Here is a 19,859-nt window from a genome sequence, read left to right as displayed (position 1 = left end):
CACCATAACCCTCTGTGCTGCAATAAACAATCTTGGAGTAATTGACCATCATGCAGTTCTGGACTCATAGAACACCCAGCATTTGCTGACTTTCCGAGACGGACTTGGTGAGGGCCTACTGACACGGGTGCAGCAGGGCGTTTGGCAAGAAGGCACAGTTTATGTTGTTGTCTGGGACAATGTTAGCTTTCATAGAGGACTTGATTGAGAAATGGTTCAATATGAACCCTCAAGTTATTGTGTTTTTTCTGACACCATATTCTCCCGTTCTAAATCCTATAGAAGAATTCCTCTCTACACTGAGGTGGAAGGTATATGAGCGGCAGCCATACTTTGGGAAGATCTCTTGTAATCAATGGTCTTGGCATGTGGTGATGTTTCTGTTGATGCATGTCAGGGCTGGATCAGACGCACTAGGTCCTTCTTTCCACGGCGCCTGGCCAGAGAAAACACAGCTTGTGTTGTTGATGAGGTCCTGTGGCCTGACCAGGCTGAAAGAATTGATGCAGATGTGGTGTAAATTTTTGCATAATATACTGTGTACAATACAGTGCTGTATTTTTTTGTCTAGCATTATGTTTATTTTGAAATGTGCAGTAAGGCACTGAAGTAGCCCCCTCTGATTCATTTATAGGATGTATTTGTGTTTAAGTTGTCATTTTTGAGGACTGTATCTTTTTCTACTTCATGTGAAAACCAAGTGAGAGAGGATTGTTTTGTATTTATCAGTGCAGTGTCCTAGTTTTGCTTTTGTGTCTTAATGTTGAAAACAAAGTTCAGATTTTGACAATGAAGTGCGCTTCCGACACAAGTGTGCAGTGCTTTGTGAATTGTGTTCAAATAAAGAAAATAGTGTGCAGTGTGTTGGGAAATGTGTGTTATTTTTCAGGAACAGTGGCTTATCAATTGAGAAAACTGTAATTCTGAAGTGACAGATTGTAACAAAAGCTCCAAATTGCCCCCTGATGCAAATATATTTGTATCATCTGCAAATAAGATAAATCTGAGTATTGGAGAAGTTTTACAAATGTCATTAATAGAGATATTGAACAGTTTTGGGCCCAGCGCAGAACCTGGAGGAAGACCACACACAATGTCCAAACATCTCGACTGATAATTGCTCATTTTCACACATTGTTTTTTGTGTTTTAGATAACTGTTCACCCACTGTAGTGCTACACCTCTAATCCCATACCGTTCTAATTTATTAATTAGTATGTCATGATATATTGTGTCGAATGCTTTACTGAGGTCAATAAATAATCCTATTGCATGTCTGTGTAGGTGCTCATTCATCCAGGTCATGGTTATCCAAAGTAGTTTAAATAAATCCACTGGACTTTAAGAAAGTTCCTTGAAGACGTTTCACCTCTCATTCAAGAGTCTTCTTCAGTTCTGGTGGTGGTTGGTGTTGCCTCAGCTTTTAAACCTCTGTGAGGTGTGTCCAGGGCTATTAGTCCAACGACCGATAGCATGAGTCTGCTGAGTAGTTCTTTTGGGGAGTTTTGAAAGGACCTGACTGTAAATTGGCGAAAGACGATATCGCAGACCACCACCCCTGTTCAGAGATGGCTCTGAACTCCCCAACTGAAATTGGGTAACTGAAACCAATAAGCCCAATCTCCATATTTTGTCATCTATCAATATTTTACACACTTTAGGTGGTTTTTGAAGAAGTGAAGCTGCAGTTTGTACATAGTGTCATCCCTTTGAGGGTATCTGAAGCGTTTGTAGAGAGGATCCTTGTTTAGTCTTGTTTTGGGCTGATGCTCAATGCGCACATCAGGACATGAGGCAACCAGCAGCGAGCCCAGGCCATCCATAAAAAACTCTAGGGTCAAAGTCAGATATTCATGATTGAAATAATAATAATAATAATAATATTTTGCTAGGTTTGGACTTACTGCTTCTGTGGAGATCTGGACCTACCTGAATGTGCTACCCGCAAGAGCTTTGGATCAAATCCCACCTTTAGGGCTGAATCTGTACGAGCCATGAAGAAGTTGACCACGCCACTGGCCAGAGAGCATTGTGGGTAACCAGGCAGTGGATGGAAGTTTGTCATTTTCCGCTTCAGGCAGCCACCATCCATTTCCTCTCCTTCCTCATACTCAAGAATAAAACTAAACTGGTCCCTTCGTACAGATCCACCAACCTGATACGAGCAGAGGGACCAGAGAACAGATTAGGTCAACTGTTACCATTTTGAAACCGGTAAAGCGATTCAATGCTCATTGTACATGGTAGTAGAAATATTATATAGAAGTTTATGTAACACAGGTCTGGTTCTTGACAGCATGATGTCATGTGACTTCCCATTTAATGACAGCTACTGCTAATCCCACTCTCCGCATGTACTTCAAATGTGTATAGTCCTAGCACTTTTAGATCAACCCGTCTGTAAACTGTTGCTTGTAAAAGAAATTAAACCTGGGTTGAGTGCCAGTGTTGAAGAAAAGGACTAGCCAGTTCCATTAAGAAACAACTGGGGTGGGAAATGGAGTGAGCAACCAGTTCCTGGAATGTCCACTAGCAACCAGCTTTAGGGTGACGGGAAAATCACTTCATAATGTTCTTTTTAGGCAAGTAACACAAGCCGACTTCATAGACATGAATGCTTTCATTCTCACCACATCCAGTTCAGGGATCGCCTCCATCACCTCCACAAACTTCTCCAATTTTGTGTCCTTCGTAAACTGAAAGTCATCATCCACCCACACAAAGTACTTGGTGGTTACCTGGGAGATTGCCAGATTCCTGCCAGCAAACCAGCCCTGAAGGAGAAAACATGTTTTCACATATTCTGCAATCTTTTCTAAAGGTAATTTCAATGCATAGAACTGACGGAAGGAATGAAATAAATTGTCGATAATATGATAATTCTCATGTAATATGATAATCCCTCTCCTGAGAGGGAGACAGAGAGTCATGAAATTCCCTTCGAGCAGCTTCAGATCTCAAGATCATCTTTGCAAAGCATTGTTGGTACGTATAAAGTTCATGGCACAGTTGAGTCACTGCCACAATCAGGAAGAGAACACAAACCATCACCTGCTGCTGAGAGACAACTGATTAAGACAGTCAAGAGTCAAACAGGAATCAACAAAAAGCAGCTCTGCAATGAATTAGAAGCTTCTGGAACACAGGTGTCAGTGTCCACGGTCAAGTTTGTTTTACAGTCAGTGAACATGCAAAAAGGAAGCCTTTCTACTACAACCTTCAAGCTTGAACAAAAATTTGGCTATTTGGCCACAACGACCAGAAACACAGAGAGAAGATGTGGCCCGTTACCCTGAGAAGACCACAGCTACCATCAAGGATGGTGGTGGTAGTATTATGCTTCTGGCTGCCAGTAAAACTGGTGCTTTACACTAAGTAAATTAAATTATGACACAGGAGGATTACTTCCACATCCTTCATTAAAACCTAAAATTATCATCATCCAACAGGTTGAGTCTTTGATGCAGGTGGATGTTTCAACAAGATAAAGGCCCCAAACACACATTAAAAGTGGTAAAGAAATGATGAAAACTGTTATGGTCATGCTCCTGCTCCTGCCCTTTTCCTTCCTTTCCCCATTGTTGTCCTTCTGTGTGTGTTTTGGCTTGTTTGCCTCTGTCTCCCCCTGTCTGTCATCCTTCCCTCCCGTCTCTCTCCCCTGATTGCTCGCCCTCTGGCTCTGCCAGCTGATTACTGTCATTGGCGTCAGCTGCAGCTAATCAGCTCACCTCACTCACCTGTTCCCCTCAGCTATATAAGCTCCCTTCTTCCCCTCAGTCTCTGCTGTATCATTGCTTTTGTCACATGTTGCCACAGCATCTGTCCCCTGCAAGATTTTCCACCTATGGACGACTTCTGCTTTTGGACTTTGGTGCCTTTTCCCCTTTGTGGATCCCCCCCCCCCCCCCCCCCCCCAGGACTTCCCTTAGTTTTGTCATATTAAGCATTTGGTTCCTTAGCATCGGTTTCTTTGGTTTTTTTTGCCCTGTCTCCCCAGCTCTGGTCACAGTTATTGCATTCTTGGAGTTTTTCTTAATAAAAACCCTTTATTCATTATCATCGTTTAGCCTGTCTGTTTGTCTGCGCTTGGGTTCTCCACCCCTCCATCGGAACAAAATCAGGCTAGAATTAAGGTTTTAGATTGGCCTCCCCAAAGTCTTGACACAAAACCCCATCAAGAACCTGTGGACTATGATGAAGAAACAGGTCTGTGCCAGAAAGTTAACAAACGGCACTAATTCTGTCATGAGTGGTCAAAGATAGAACTAGAAGCTTGGAGACGGCTACTGAAAGTGAGTAGTTGAGGTGAAAATGGCTAAAAGGATGTTTAATTAACCTCTTAAGACAGGGGTGTCAAGATCTGTTCCTGGAGGGCCACTATCCTGCATGTTTTAGAGGTTTCCCTCTTCCAACACACCTGATTCAAATGATCAGGCTCGTTATCAGGCTTCTGCTGAGCTTGATGATAAGCTGATCATTTGAATCAGGTGTGTTGGAAGAGGGAAATATCTAAAACATGCAGGATAGTGGCCCTCCAGGAACTGAGTTTGACACCCCTGTCTTAAGACCTGCTGTCCACATATGTGGACATGTTATTGTTTTTTGATATCCCCCCAACAGGGCATATTGTTAATACTAATCTTACTGCTTCTACTACTACAACAAATAGTAGTAATAACAATGTAAATATATATATATATATATATATATATATATATATATATATATATATATATATATAATGTAATAAACATAATTGGATATTATCCAGTTATTACATTTATTATTGGTTACTCCTTATTCCAAGTAAGTTGAAAAAAAACTAAAATCCAAACCAAAGCTTGGGTCTTAGGAGGTTAAATATTAGCATTACTGTATATATATTTTTGACGCAACAGATTTCCAGAAGACCTTCAAAAAAAGTATAAAAGAAGCAACATGCACAATGTTTTTTGTGATGAAGACATATGGGTTTCACTGATTCCATCATAAAAGATTCAGAGTCATAAGAGTCACTGGAAACTCAAGAGTGCCATGATCCATATGGTCTTCATTAGTGTATAGAACCTCTTGTTCAGGACTCTACATTCAGATTGTGGTAAAGAGGGAACCACTGGCCAAACTTAACCAATTTAGTATGTATAAACCCAATGTCAGAATTTGAAAAAGTCAGGAGGTTTAAATGTGTGTTAGGCTAATAAATAACAGTGTTAGTGTGTGTGTACCTTTGCTGAAGGCATGATGTAATGCTGGATGTTTTCTCCAGTAACTTTCTCTGGTTCCAAGCTGTCATCAGCAATAATGACTGTAATGTTTCTGTAGAATCGTCGGATGCTTTTCAACAGAACGTTCAGTTTGTCATAACGCAGGAAGGTCTTAGTGGTGATGGTGACTTGAGAGCTGATGTCTGACAGGCAGAGAGGTCAGCACAGAGTCATTTAAAGAAACAAGACAGAATGATAAGTCACTGTATATGATCATAGGATGAATACTGTGGCATGAATTCTCCACACGGTTTAACGGGAGTCTGTTGCTGTAGTTTAGATTCGGGTGGTTTGAACATGTATAAATTGTCAGTGATAGAGAAGACAGAAGGACAGAGGTGATATTAGGCCTCCTGGCTTACTATTGCAAGTTTCTTTCATTTAATGAGTGTTTCGTACAGTTTGTCAACTAAAATGTGTCGTACTGTTAAGTCATTCTGCCACAATTCACTGAATGCCCCACGCCTGATCGTCTTCAGTTTGACTGATACTTATTTTAGAGAGGCGAATATTGATTGAGTTGATCATGTGTACAATCTAGGGTCCTAGGTGACATTGGTTTTTCAGTTAAAACTCTCAAAGAAGATGGGGTCTGGAAGTAAATCAGACTAATCGGATTTTGAATTTCAAAAGCTGTTGAATTTCTAATTTAGATTTTTTTTTTTTTGCATCTAAATTATGTATGTGAATTTTTTTTATGCCTGAATTTAGCTCATCAAAAATTCAATGTGTTCAAAATTTGCCCTCAAACTTGCTGTTCGCATCCAGAGAAGTAAATAATCGGTCCTGGTGTAAATCAAACCAACACCCAGCCAATCTATGGATGCTCCTCCGGTCTGTAATGACAGCTGAAGGCACAGGACCACGGGCAACCAGTGGTAACGACGGCGTTTCGGTGAGTGCATCAACCCTTTATTTACCTTGTATGTCATTTGTTTTTGTGAGAGTCAGTAACAGGTACTGCATGACATTATTTTTTTTAGCGGCAGTCTGTGGAGCAATGTCTGAAATGCCTGAACTTGAGAAATAATGCAGCTGCAGTCCCAAAGAAATTTTGAAGACTACATTTTCAAACTAATAAAAAGAGAAAATCTTCTTGAACAGTTCTTTTTTTTTTTATACTTGAACCCTTCGATATACAGAACAGAGAAATAGAATCCAACCATAATTAGTTGAAAACTGAACGATATTCAGCCCAGCATGAGGACAGCACTCCTACCTGTTCCCATGTCGTACAGGACTGGCAGGCGAGGTTGTTTGATTGCAATGGGAAACACAGCCGTGTGGTTTTCAAACTGGAAAGTTACTAAGAACGGAAAACAAAAGCACTTTACTGAAGGCACACTACAGCGGGACACCTGCTTAAGCCATTTTGTGCATTTAATGAGTCTTAGAAATATGACTGTTTCTCGCTTATTTCTCATTTCTTGGACACATACCCAGATCTCCAGTGTTTATAGAGTAGACAGTGCTGGCGTAGGACACTTTGGTCAGCAGGTCATTGAGGATCACCAGACTGCTGGACTCAAGGATCAGTTCCTTCTCACCAGCACCTGTCATTTACAACCAAAGGAGGTCACAAGGATCAAACTAAATCCTTTTAATCATCAACCAACTGCCTTCATAACACAGTGGTTTTTGATGATTCCTTCAAGGTAGGTCATTAAGAATCTCTGGTATCAACAGGCAGTTAAAATGATGGTTGGTGTGGTACCTTGCCTGGGTAAGACTGAATTGCACATTAATACTATTTATTCCATTAATGTTCAAATACAAATAACATGGCAAGTTTACCTTGTGTTGCCTCACTGTACAAATTTGACTGCCAAATTTACCACAACAGATTTTGATGCTGTATTAAAATTAAACCAATAGATTCCTGGCAAATAGTACAAACTTTCGAATATCTGAAACACTGCAAATAGTCAGCAGCTATATTAAGATCACTAGTGTCTAAGAAACAGACTGAAAATATGCAAAATCACTAGTTTGGCTGATTAAAGTCAGTTTAGGTCAATGATATAGAAAAGTGACACAGTTGCTTAACCAAATCAGGTGGACTCATATTCTTCCAGCAGCTGCAGCTGACATGATATGAATTTAGCTGTAACAGTGGAATCACCTTTCACTGTCACTCCTTCAGCTGGAGTCTCTGTGGTCAGGACGCCTTTGGACACACTCAGGGACACCTAGTACAGATACACATGAACAAACCACAAAGCAGTCAAAACATCCATACAATACAAACACCTGCAGTTAGTTTTACAATCACAAAGGAAAACTGTACAACTCCTGGCCACCAATCATTAGAAGATTCTGATCTAATGTGTCAATTTAATGTAAATAAGCCTCTCCTTGTCAGAAAGGTCAAAGTTTGTTTTTGGCACCAGAGGGATGTACTATGGAGCAAGTTTGAAATGGTTAGATATTTTTGTGTATGTTAGTTCAACAAAATCTAAAAACCCCAGTCTGAGATAATAGATATCACTACAGTGGTTCTTACTTGTTTTGTTAACCAGACTTTCTTCATCATTGTTCTGCTGACACTCATAAAGGAGGCATCTGATGCTGGAATTGACAATTTCTTTCTGCACAAAATGGGTCAGTGATGCATTGCTGACTTGGAAAACCATTAATCAAGTGTTGATACATTTATTTGACCATTTAGTGCACTAGGAATGATAAGAAGTGCATTTAGGTCAGACATTGTCCCATTAAGAATGGTATGTTGATATCACAAGTTTAAGTGAAATTAATGCTCTTGATTGAAAATTTCTGGGACAAATGCCAATAATCTAATCAATTTTCTAATCTGTGTTCTACTTGCTATTTCCTGACGAATAAGCACATCACAGAAGAACAGTTCAAGGAGCATTGGAAAATCGAAAACTCGATAATCCTGTTTCGGGTTATTTTTCTAAAAGACAAACTTCCTCAACAAGGGTTCAGAGAAGAGGTGCCTTTATGATACTGAAAGCTCTGACTTTAGACCATAGACTGTATATCAAGATGGACGTAGCATCTGGTTCCAAAATTGAAGCCCACCCGGAAGTGTCAAAAACTTGCAATATCATGCCGTCCGCTAGGGTTGGCTCCAAAAAGCTTTTGCTCCATAGACCCCAATTCATTTCTGGAAAAAATAAAATTTGATAGACTGATTTTCTACAGCTCAGGATTTTTTTCCTGTTAGTTTTCATGGTCAAAATGAGAGATCAGGTTGCCGATCTTAAAATAAATCAATACTGAATTTTAAATAAATCGTTAAAGTTGGCGGAGCCAGGGGGCGTGGCTATACTTGATTGACAGTCCCATTGACTGGTCCTGCCCCGAGTTGCTCTCCGGTCCAGCCTGTTTGATGACGCTTTTTGTCACTGGCTCCAAAAAATCCAAAATGGCGACCAGGAAGTAGCAAAATCCGGGCTACATTTTCTCGGCGTTGAAACCAACGGGTGACATCACATTAGTTTACGCCTGCTTTAGACCCAGTATTCTCTGCTAACCCATTGATCTTGCTTCATAGTACACTCCTCAAGCTATTAACATTGATTTGCTTTCCGTTTCTTGCAGAATTTTTCATTTGTTCATTCCTCAAGCTGAATGAAAGCCAGCCCCACACCACCACTAGAAAATCAGTACAAGGAAGGACAAGCCCCACTGTCAGTGCTGGAATGAGCGGAAGAGCCACTGCAGATCTTATTGTGTGCAGCAATCAAAAGTTGGATGAACACAGTAAGTAGCGACACCACTGCACCCTCAGTCACATTTTACTGAATAAAAACCCAGTCACACCAGAATGTGGCACACTTAAATTCACCCATATGTCTTTATAAATACTTGGTTTTAGATGCTGGGTAGCATGTTGCACACTAAGACGTTTCAATCTGCATAAAGTTTTAATTAGGAGAAAAAAGTTTGCCAATTTATGCAAAACACACAATTGCCACATTTAAATCAAAATTTTCAAAATTTCCAAGTCAAACTACATCAAAGTCATTGAACAGAATTTGCAGAGGGTTGCAGAGTTGCTTCTCGGCTGCCAAAGAAGCTCGCTGTTCTTGATGGTTCTATTGAAATGAATGGAGTTTGCAAGGAGCTGTGTCCATTTGTAATCACTGGTGTGACCAGGCCTTCAGAAATGTTGAAAGTCATGACTGATTTAATCACGCATGCCTTACCACGGTAGCTCTGTTTGGAGGACAATATGTAAAATCAGTAAGACAGAATTTCTATCCCAGTTGCAGTGAAATTTCTGCCCCTTCCACCAAGGTTAACACCAAGATGGCTGCTGAACAATGATAGAATAAGATGTATGTATCTGCCTATGTAATATTTGCACAAAACAAAATAACTCTTTCTGTGAGAGCATTCATGCAAATTCGGTGTCTTCATTTCTCAGGATCTCAACAAGGGTCGCAGTCAGCAAACCCCTACAGGGTTACAACAGTCACATTTAGGACACAAGTTACACCAGATTAAAACACACCTAAACCTCATCAAAGTGTGTTATGTTTTATATCATACACACTGATCAATCTCTGAATTTTCAAAAAGTAAATCAGCAGCCATCTTGCATGAACAACCAAACCTTTCTATCAGGGAGATCTGGGTGAGAATGAGTTGTCGATCTGATCTTCAGGATCACACACCAACCTTGTAGCTGTTTCTTTCTCCTGCATAAATCCCTAAACCTGAAATGGAAATGGCCGAACACTTGCATGATACAGGTTTATGGAAGTTTCAGGTTTTATTGACTTTTACAAGAGATGGAAAGCAACTCACCAAGACAGTGAAATAAGTCCTATAAAAATCTCCATTGAGCTTTCTGTCCTTGGGCTCTGGTTTAGGTTCATCATGGTTCTTACTTTTTGATTTTGTTGTTATCACATCCATAAGGTTAAGCTTTCCTACCACTGTAGATCACCTGCTGTACTCAAAACTTGATAAACTCCTTATCACCTGACTCACTGGATGTAGAGTGTACACGTCTGCTATTGATTAAGTCTGTCTTGCAGGTTTCTCCTTCCCTTCTGCTATGTATGTTACCGTTTTCAAATCCCCTTCACTATGGAACACACAACCTAACACATTTTCTTGTGGTAAACGGTAGTCAATGCCCTGCAAGCAAATGTTGCACCAAAATATTCCATTGTTTTCCGGGGGTACTATTGCTACAACCTTAGCTTAGCTCCAGAATGTAATCCTCATTTATAACAGAATCATGAGATGAAGTCAGACCAATATGCACAGCGCTGTGTAAAATGCTATGACTACTCAAGACTCGAGGAGACCTAACTTCCTACACTGGGCTGGTTAGCAAATACTATAAGCATTAGAGGCTATAGTGGCAAAATAACTGAGTAGTAAAGAAAAAAATCATTCAATTTAGATATTTATTTTAGCCATTCGCATTTGAAGTTGGTGACCACTTTTAAACACTTCAGAGAAATTTTGAATAACTTCTCTGACAGTGAAACCTTGGTAATGGTCAAACATGAAGTAGGGCTCCAAGGTTAAGAAAACAATTTTGTTCGTTAGTTCGTTTAGCTAGTTCATAGCACAGAGCACAGAGGAAGCATGGCATACTGTGCTGCAGAAGGGTATAGCACTGAAAGACTAAATCAATCTTCACTGTATTTGAATTGATTTTTTTGTATGAGACATCTTTGTGCTTACAGGTAACATTTTCTGAAAGTCTAATATGTTACTGCATGGTTTCTTGACTCTAATAAAGTCAACCTTCTCCAACTTTCTACTGTGTCATTTTGTTGTGTATTGTAAAAACTTGACCACTGATTAATGGCTCTCTGAGTCAGATATAGAGGGTAACCTACCCGGTATGAGAGTGGCTGTCAACGGCCGCACTGTATAACCCTGGATAGGATATTTCAGAGGGGAGTTTGGCAAAGCAAACAGCAGTCTGGATAGTACAGATGATGTCCTGTTGGGGAGATGCAGAGTGGGTTGGTCGTGCAAACAGGTTGCTCTTGGTTTCAACTGCTGTGCTGACATTTCCTTTTGAGCAGACATTTGCTTGAAAATGTCAACAGAAAGCACGGAATGTTCACATTCATTTGCTAGATAAATGTGTATTGAATGTATTTGATTTGCTACTGTTGATCTAACAGCAGTGGAATAATAAGAAAATATCTGGGTAACAACATTGTAGTGCTAGAGGTAGAACATAGCAGTACTAACTCTAATGCTTTTAATAAGGAAATCGTGAGGTAAAGACCTCAAAATCTAGGGTTACAATGGGCTAATTGGTTCTCAGTTATCACATTTTTTATCAAGAAAATGTTTTTTCAGCAATAACTAGGTTTAAAATCCAAAAAATTCTCTCAGTAATACTTGGTTGCAGGACACAAGATATTACATCCTCACTATCCTTGTACCAAGCAGAAAAACAAAGTGGTGCTGAAATAGTATTGGAAGAATTAAACCATTCAGTAACTTGAGTTTACACAAACTTGCAAAGCAAATTTGAAGCAAAAAAGTTATGATGTAGGATGTATCCTGTTTTTTAGTGAATAAACTAGGCTGCGTAGTGTCATCAGAAGGTGGCTCTATAGGCCATGCTAGCTGTATTAAACAGAGTAGAAGAAGCCAGAAACATAACCAGGTATTTGCCAACCACTTAAAAAGCCTCAAAGAAGAAGAACCAAACAAATAAAATAAACTCTGGTCACTTCGTTTTCAGTTGGGAATGTTGCAATTCGTCTTTCTTGTCTGCTGATAATGGCCATCTTTAATGCCATAGAGGCAAAAGCAATGAATCAAGTGGAAATAAATGATCAATCATTGGAGGTAGCTACTTTAGAACCGACTCAAAAAAGATGTTTCGTTACAATTTCTTTCCCAGAATTTGTCATTTCAATTGACTTTCTTTTTCCCTATTAACTATTTTTGACTGTACTTAAAATGTGCATAAAAATACATTACAGAAGACCCATCCATTCTTCAACCCATCCCTCCATCCAGTACCTGGCTTTGTATCTTTGGAACTCCTTAGCTCGGCGTTGCAGCAGCTCCTCATGCTGGTTCTTGGGTATGGATGTTTTGAGCATAAAAGAGCCTTTAGGACAAGTGCATGGACCAGGTGAGTGACTGAGGAGTGCTGACCTGAAAGGGTGGGAATGTTATGGATGTGAAGGGGGAAAATGGTATCAGTTAAAAACACCTACAATATTACTGTAGAATGAAAATCACGTCCTTGAGAGTGCAACCCTAAGAACCTTTTCCATGAAATTTTAAGGTCAATAAGACTGTAGCTAAGAAGCCTGATTTGGTGAGCAACATACCAACTCTGCCCAACAAAAGGTGAAGCTTTTACTAGTAGGGAGGTTAATCAACTTTTGACTTCAAATCATGATGCAAAGGTCCCCTTTGGAATGGAAGTACCTTAGGGTCATACAAGTAAATTTATCCTAAGACACAAGTGAGATCACACTTTGGCGGCCATTTTAAAAATGGCCGCCGACCATCCTTGAGAGGTCCATATCTTTGCTTCTGTTATAGCTATAATGGCAAACTTGGTGTCAAAGTGTAGATTTTTGGGGTCAAGGAATTCAATAAGATAGGTTTCAAGACTGAAAAAAGAATGATATTCTCCACACCATGACAACTGAAGGTAAAATATGCAATTTATTTCAGTTCAGCTTTGGTTTTATCACTTGATTTAGATGTGATGAACCCATGAAATGGCTATTATCATTGCACATGCCAGCAAATAGGGGCCTCCTCCACCCTCTCGTAAGTCACAAGTTGTGTTGTTTCAGCTCATGAATGACTTTAGTGATGACCCCTTTATGATGTAATGAAGTGCTGACATGCAATACATTTTGTGTAGAACTGTTATAGTTCTGTGGTTCATAAGCAGAATAAAACTAGATGTTATTATTTTACCTTTTGCTTGAAGCAGGTACCTTTTGTATGCTAGCCAGTTGTGGGGACTAACAGTGATTCACCATATTAGACAGACAATAATGAAAAGTTCAGTCATCCTGAGTGTTCAAAAGTTCCAAAATGGACCAGAGGCAGCTCCAGAAAGCTCAGCAGCACTGAACTACAGCATAGTTGTAATTCAAATCGAGAAAAACAGTCAAAAACAGGCACAAAAACATTTCCTTCACAAATCAGTGAGAGTTTAAATCCTCTAAGAACCGATGTGGAGCTAAGAGATGTTCCTCCTGCAACCTCTTTTCTGAACTGAGCAGTTCAACATTCCATAATTATCTGCAGAGTTCCTTGAGGCTCTTCTAATTCTAAAAGAGTACTCTACCGGTAAGCAGCTATGCAACTGTTTATATCATTCAGCAACTCTGTGTCCATGTTTACTGTATATAATGTTGTTCTGTTGAGTTGTTCATGATATGGGATAGCAGAATCATGATTTTTTAACACACAGTGGAAGAAGACATGTAGAAGAGATTGTAGGTTATTTGAATGAGCATACTGCAGAAACAAGTAAAATTTGCATCAATGAATTTACAGCTCAAGGCAGCCAAACCACATTTTATTGCCACTATGGCTATGAAATTTCCTTTGAGAGGTTCAGCAAGAAATTGCACAAAGTTAAATGGAACCACCTCCTAATATATGGCCTCCTGTTCTTTAAGAAAGAGGAGGAAGAGGCAGTTTGCACACAGACAAATAATCAGCTTTACCTCTGTCTTGGTGTCGTGGATACCTACTTGTGCTGCTCTCCAAAAATTTCATGAAACATCATTAAATAAGTTGCAAGCAGGACAAAGAAACACAAAACAGCAACCATCCGAAGCTGCCATTGGTGAGGTGCAACCATCTGGAGACAATCAAACACACGATCACATTCAGGGACAAATCAACCTTTTCTAATTTTCACCTGAAGAAATACCAAATCAGTATTAACTCTAGTTATTTTTTCTGATCTATGGCAAAGCTTAAATATTTTTATTTTAAACTGATTTGCTTTCAAACATATTCTTATAAAAGGGTAACATTTATAAAAGTACAAGTTGAAAGCATGAACACAGAATGAGGCAGAGAAATAAGAGCATAGATTTTGCTTTGTGAGGGGGAGAACTTGTCCAGTGAGCTCAGAGGTCACAGATCACAGACAATAATAACACCTGGATAACAACGGTCTCTTCTTGTTGATCAAAAGATACCTTTGCCACACCCAGCATCAGAAGAAAACAAACAAACAAAAAAACCTTAAAACCTCTCACAGGTATATTAGAAAGTAGAGTTAGTGAAATAAACCATAAGCTTTAAGTAATTTAAAATTAACATCCGAGAATGACTTATAGCAAAAGTCCTGATGACAGAAAACAAATGTTGCAACAAATAAATGACGGTAACATTATAGAAATATTATAGTTCTTACCTTTTCCTCTCTAAGCTTCCACTCTGGTCCCTTTCATGCAGTAAGAAGAACAGACAGCTCCTTGATGGATGCCAAGTGACGCCTTCAGCCTGTAAAATGATGACAGAGCTAAACCATCAAACTGAGAACCCGGCCCCGGATTAGCGGAAGAAAATGAATGGATTTTTCACGAGAACTTGTTGTAGCTGTTAAGTTTTTCACCCTGTCTGTAGGGGGTTTTGTTTTCCTTGCAGCCCTACCAGCTATCCTGTGTGACATCAGTCACTTTCAGGTGTAGTCCTCGATTCCGCATTTGTAGTTCAATTTGTTGTATTTCTATTTTTGCAAATAAATTCCTTTAAGCTGCTCTTGAAGTTTGTCATTTCTTATTCCCTGTACCTGAGCCTCCTTGAGAACTATAACAGTACGGGCAGCAAAAATGAGCTCAGCGGGGCATGAGGCCAACCCTCAGGCTTATATTAGCATTCATGACACTATGGCTAGTCAGGGAACTGTACTGGGGCACCACGAAGAGTTGCAACATTGTCTCTCTAGTAGCAACAATGCGTTGTTTAAACAACTTTCAAAGCTTACCGAGAAAGTTACTTTGCTTGTAAAGTGGCCTGCTTCCCCGCACTGGCTGCCGTAGCTAACATCACGCGGCCTGCAGTAACCACTAGTGATAGCACCGTTACTACAGTTCCGTTCTGAGAACCCCATGTACCAGTCCCTGACCGCTATAGTGGAGAATTTGGCTCGTGTCAGGCTTTTCGGACACTGGTTTCTTTTGTGTTCAAGTTACAGCCTCATTCCTATGCCATTGATAGCTTACTATTAGCTTGCTATCTGGCTCTGCGATGGATTGGGTTACAGCTGTATGGGAAGAACAAAGTGCTTTCTCCAATTCATATGTGGCAGAACTGAGAAAGATCGTCCACCACCCATTCCGTGGAAGAGATGCTGCCACACACATGATCACACTGTGCCAGGGGTTCCAAAGTATGGCGGAATACTCTGTGGAGTTCTGGACTATGGCGACCATGACTGGTTGGAATGATGTGGCTCTGCAGGGTGTCTTCTACAAGGCACTGCAACAGACCTTAAAGGGCAAACTGGCCATGAGAGATGAGACCACCTCCTTGGATCAGTGTGTTGTCTGGCCATCAAGTTGGACAACAGACTATGGGAGCGAAGATGCGAGGGGAAAGCTTGAGCATCCATGTCCTGGGATCCACCACAAATGGCCTCTCCACCCCCGCCATCTCCAGAATCTGAACCAATGCAACTTGGTTGAACCCAACTGACACCCCAACACCATAGAGAGGCCAGACTCTGTTATTACTGTGGCAAACCAGACCAGAACTTCATCGCTGTCTGCCCTCGACGCGCACCAAGAGAATTGGCTCACCTGTGAGAAAGGAGTTCCAGGTGAGCCGGACTTCTACTGCTTCCCCACAGTGTCTTCTGCTCCCAGCTACCCTTTGTTGGGGATCCGAATCCCTTCTGTTCCAGGCTGTAGTTGACTCTGGGGCAGAGGAATGTTTATTGGACACTAACCTCACTTTGCAAATTGGACTTCCTACTAGTGGTGTGCAATACTGCAAGATTTGGTATGGATCTGATATCAAGTAAATACAAGGCCAGTATCGCAGATATCAGTACCGATACCAATATTCCAGACTAACTTTTGTAGTGGTAGATTTTTAAAGTAATTTTTTTGCACAGTTAGTTTTGTAATGTTAATTATGATCTTTTAATTCCCCTTTGATAATAAAGTGTGACAGACATTGTCAGTTCTTCGCACCCACCTGGTCCCATGTTGGGATTTATAAGTGCAGACTGTGGAAGATGCTGCTCAGTGGCTGCGTGATCAGACAGGTGTTAGAGCAAAATTTACTTTGAAAAGAGTGAGATAAAGTGTCCTCATTTCAGATTAGTCCAAGATGAAAGCGATTGATTTTATCCACATGTATTGTTCTCTCTATGACCTACATGCACTACATCTCTTAAGAGCGGAGCACATTTTTAAATTTTAAAGGTCACAGTCAATTGTTTTATTATAGTGGTTCTAAGCATCTGACTGATGTTGGAATATACAACCTGCGGAAACGTTCCTTCTTACACTTAGGATGTACCAGTCTGTTGCTGAAGGTGCTTCTTAAGGAGTTCACAGTCTGATGCGGAGGGTGGGAGGTGTTTTCCATGATAGACGACAGTTTGGCCAGAGCCCTCCTCTCTCCCACCACCTCCATGGAGTCCAGGGGGCAGCCACAGACTGAGCTGACTCTTTTCATCAGTCTGGTTAGTCTGTTTTTGTCACACTCAGAGCACCCCCACCCCCACAATAGGGTTAGGGTTAGGAGGACATTGTGACACATCATTTAAAATTTCTGACTTCCTGTTGTACTTTAGGCATGGTTGTCAATTACATTTTCACTGGTCTTGATGAGTTCCATGTGCCTACCAAATTTCACAACTGTAGGTGACAGATACTGGCTGTAGTTCCTGTTTGAAATGTTCCGGCTGCGCTATTGAGCCACTTTGGGTCACACCTACGCAAAACCCCCAAAATATATATTTTTTGCCAGTCCTGATGTGTTTGCAAGTTTTCATGCTTTTTGAGTATTTCTAGGCTGCCAAATCTGACATTGTGTTGCTGGGCAAAAACATAAATAAAATGACAGTAACGGTATTGTATAACTCTATTGGAGTGGTTTCACTATCAGACCTATTTCTTTCTCATAAATAGTCTGATTGGAACCATAGATACATTTTAAAGCTCCTGTTGGGGCCAAATGACAAGAAACATCATAAAACTGGCCTGTATTATTCTATCAGAGCAGAACCACTGGAGACCAGATGTTTACATCAATGACACACAGATGATCCACAGATTGGTGGAGGAAAACAACGCTAAAATCAACACAACCTGGCTTCCTGAAGAAATTTTAACTCAAGAACTAATGTTCCCTATGAGCCCAGATTTTTCACATTTACAGCTGAAATGGTTTGAGGCTGTTTGCTGGGACGTTACAGTTTCTCAACTGTATCAACACCTTGTCAGTATTCAGTGTCTGTGTTAAATAGAAGAACGAGGAAAACATTAAAGGAAACTTCCAGATACTAGATTGTCTGTTGGAGACTCAGCAGCTCAGAGGACAACGACCAAGTTTCTAAAATGTGTCTTTACAAAACAACCTCCTAAATATTAGATCTGAATGTATGAACAGGATTAACTCACCTTCACAGGAGCAGGTTAAGAAACAGACGATCAGAAAGAACGATGGGAATGTTCTAGAAGAAATTTTACCATCTTCTTCCTCTTCCTCTTCCTCTGATCAACACTTCGAGTGGGAATTATATCCAACAAAAAACCCAAAGTTTAACCTAGAACACCAGTTAATGTAGTTTACTGATAATTATTTTTATAGTGAAGCTGTGAAATGCGGCAGCGTAAAGAAATAGAGAATGAAGTTGCTGCTAGAAAGACATCAAACTCAACAGCGCTGACTGATCTGCAGGGCGGAGCTTCATTTCTTTGAAACCACATGACTTTAGACTTTCGCGAGTACAGGATGACATTAATCATTTACCTTTTGAGATCTCGAGGACACACCGAGGCTGATAACTCCTCCTTTGATTGTCGTCATGATATGTGTTGATTATTGACTGACTGTTGGGTTTAAAACCTGAAAAACACAGAGACAGCACAAGGAAGGAGAGACAGTACTCGAGCTCTTGTATTTTACTTGCCACAAGGGGAGAGAGATAGGCTGTACACCGTAGCATCAGCCACCCAACTCCAAAGAGCCTGTGTCTTCCCTGCGTCTTTTTATTTGTTTCAGACAGGAATGTAACATAGAGGGTGGTACCATGGGTGGTACCATGACTCAGCATGAGATGACAATGGAAAAAACCTTCTTCACAAGCAGTGAGATGTTAACAGAAAGACCTTCAGAGGCAGACATGTGGTATTTGCGTCTGCTTGTCTTGTTATCTAGAAGGCCTAGTTCCGGTCGCCTCTCGGTATGTCCTGTGGCTACATGTCTCTGCCATAGAGTACAAAGGACACGTAGAATCATGGTTTAAAATACATACAGAAACATGGTGCAAAAGGCACATACGTTTCACAGTCACTCAATGATAAATTAAAGATAATCTAAAAGCAAGTGTTCTATTCTAAGTATCCTAAGTATATTTCTTCTATAATAAGTACTGTAAGTATTCTAAACATAATTCTTCTAACACTGACCAAATGCAGCTGTGTTTTATTGTCCGTCCAACATAGTTTTATAAAACAGCAACATAAACCAGAGACAGAACAACACTAAAAAACGTCAGTACTGGGTGATGTAAAAAGTTTGACCACCTCCTTTTAAAAAAAAAAAAAAACTTCTCCTCCTTTCCTTCCCCACTTGTCACTGGGTCTTTCCCAGTTCTATATTTCTGCTTAGCTCATCATTACCTTAGTTTTAACTCATGAGTGCAAACAAAGAGAGGCCTTGTACGCCCGACTTTGTCGCCTTATATGAGCTTCCATTGGGTTGCAGTTCACACAGAATTGTTCAGTATTCAAATCAAATCAAACTTTATTTGTATACCACTTTTTATACAATAAATTGCAATACAAAGTGCTTTACAGATTAAAAAACAATCCCTCACCTTCTACCCGTATCCACCACCACCCCGCCCCCCGTTCCCACACAGTACAAAGAAGACACAAAGGAACACTCATACCTCCCCACCACCCACCCTGCAAACATGCACAGAAGTGACTGTCATTAAAATAGTTAACATGGGGCTGGGTACAGACGAACCAGGTGAGGAAACGCCACCTGAGAAGCCGCCTGCATCGAGAGCAGCAGGTCGGCCACGGCGGCCAGGCACGACACGGCGCCCAGCGGATGTGTGGGAGAGACGCCCAGATTCCACTCATGCACACACGGCGCCCAGGCCGCCACAGCCGAACACTGCTCTCGATACAGAGGGCTCCCTCTCCAAGGAAACACTGGGACAAAAGACTTGAGCTAAATAAAACAAGATAAAATCAGAATAAAATGTAAGTTACAACACAGGAATAACAATAATAATAATAATAATCTTTATTTATATAGCACTTTTCATACAGCAGTTGTAGCACAAAGTGCTTTACAAACAGACAAATAATTAAACAAAGATGAAAGAAATTATGACCCAAATCCACCCCACCCAGCCCCAAACCCACCCACCCCGCAATCCATACACTGTATTTT

General features: G+C 40.5%; 1 protein-coding gene across 1 annotated transcript; it reads right to left on the bottom strand.

Annotated features, from left to right (window-relative positions):
* Window positions 1-1,640: 1,640 nt before the first annotated feature.
* LOC110957522 (beta-1,4 N-acetylgalactosaminyltransferase 1-like) lies at window positions 1,641-16,859 on the bottom strand. The gene is made up of 12 exons (XM_051941496.1): window positions 16,743-16,859; window positions 14,629-14,717; window positions 12,246-12,383; window positions 11,096-11,202; window positions 9,915-9,952; window positions 7,387-7,453; window positions 6,704-6,817; window positions 6,484-6,570; window positions 5,226-5,407; window positions 2,631-2,774; window positions 1,930-2,155; window positions 1,641-1,831 (listed from the first exon to the last, which is right to left on the bottom strand). The coding sequence occupies exons 1-12, from the start codon at window positions 16,857-16,859 to the stop codon at window positions 1,641-1,643; spliced, it is 1,500 nt and encodes a 499-aa protein (XP_051797456.1).
* Window positions 16,860-19,859: the final 3,000 nt, after the last annotated feature.

The sequence above is a fragment of the Acanthochromis polyacanthus genome, chromosome 21 (genome assembly GCF_021347895.1).
Source record: "Acanthochromis polyacanthus isolate Apoly-LR-REF ecotype Palm Island chromosome 21, KAUST_Apoly_ChrSc, whole genome shotgun sequence".
NCBI classification, from domain to species: Eukaryota; Metazoa; Chordata; class Actinopteri; family Pomacentridae; genus Acanthochromis; species Acanthochromis polyacanthus.
This window is presented reverse-complemented; position numbering and strand designations above follow the sequence as displayed.

Bases quoted from the DNA above. Each gene is read 5' to 3' on its own strand.
- LOC110957522 (XM_051941496.1), bottom strand. From the start codon at position 16,859: ATGGAGGTGGTGGGAGAGAGGAGGGCTCTGGCCAAACTGTCGTCTATC. The intron at 9,953-11,095 runs GTAGGTTACCCT...TTTCCATTTCAG, and splicing joins GACAGCCACTCTCATACCGG to GTTTAGGGATTTATGCAGGA. The intron at 6,571-6,703 runs GTATGTGTCCAA...TTCCGTTCTTAG, and splicing joins TATAAACACTGGAGATCTGG to TAACTTTCCAGTTTGAAAAC.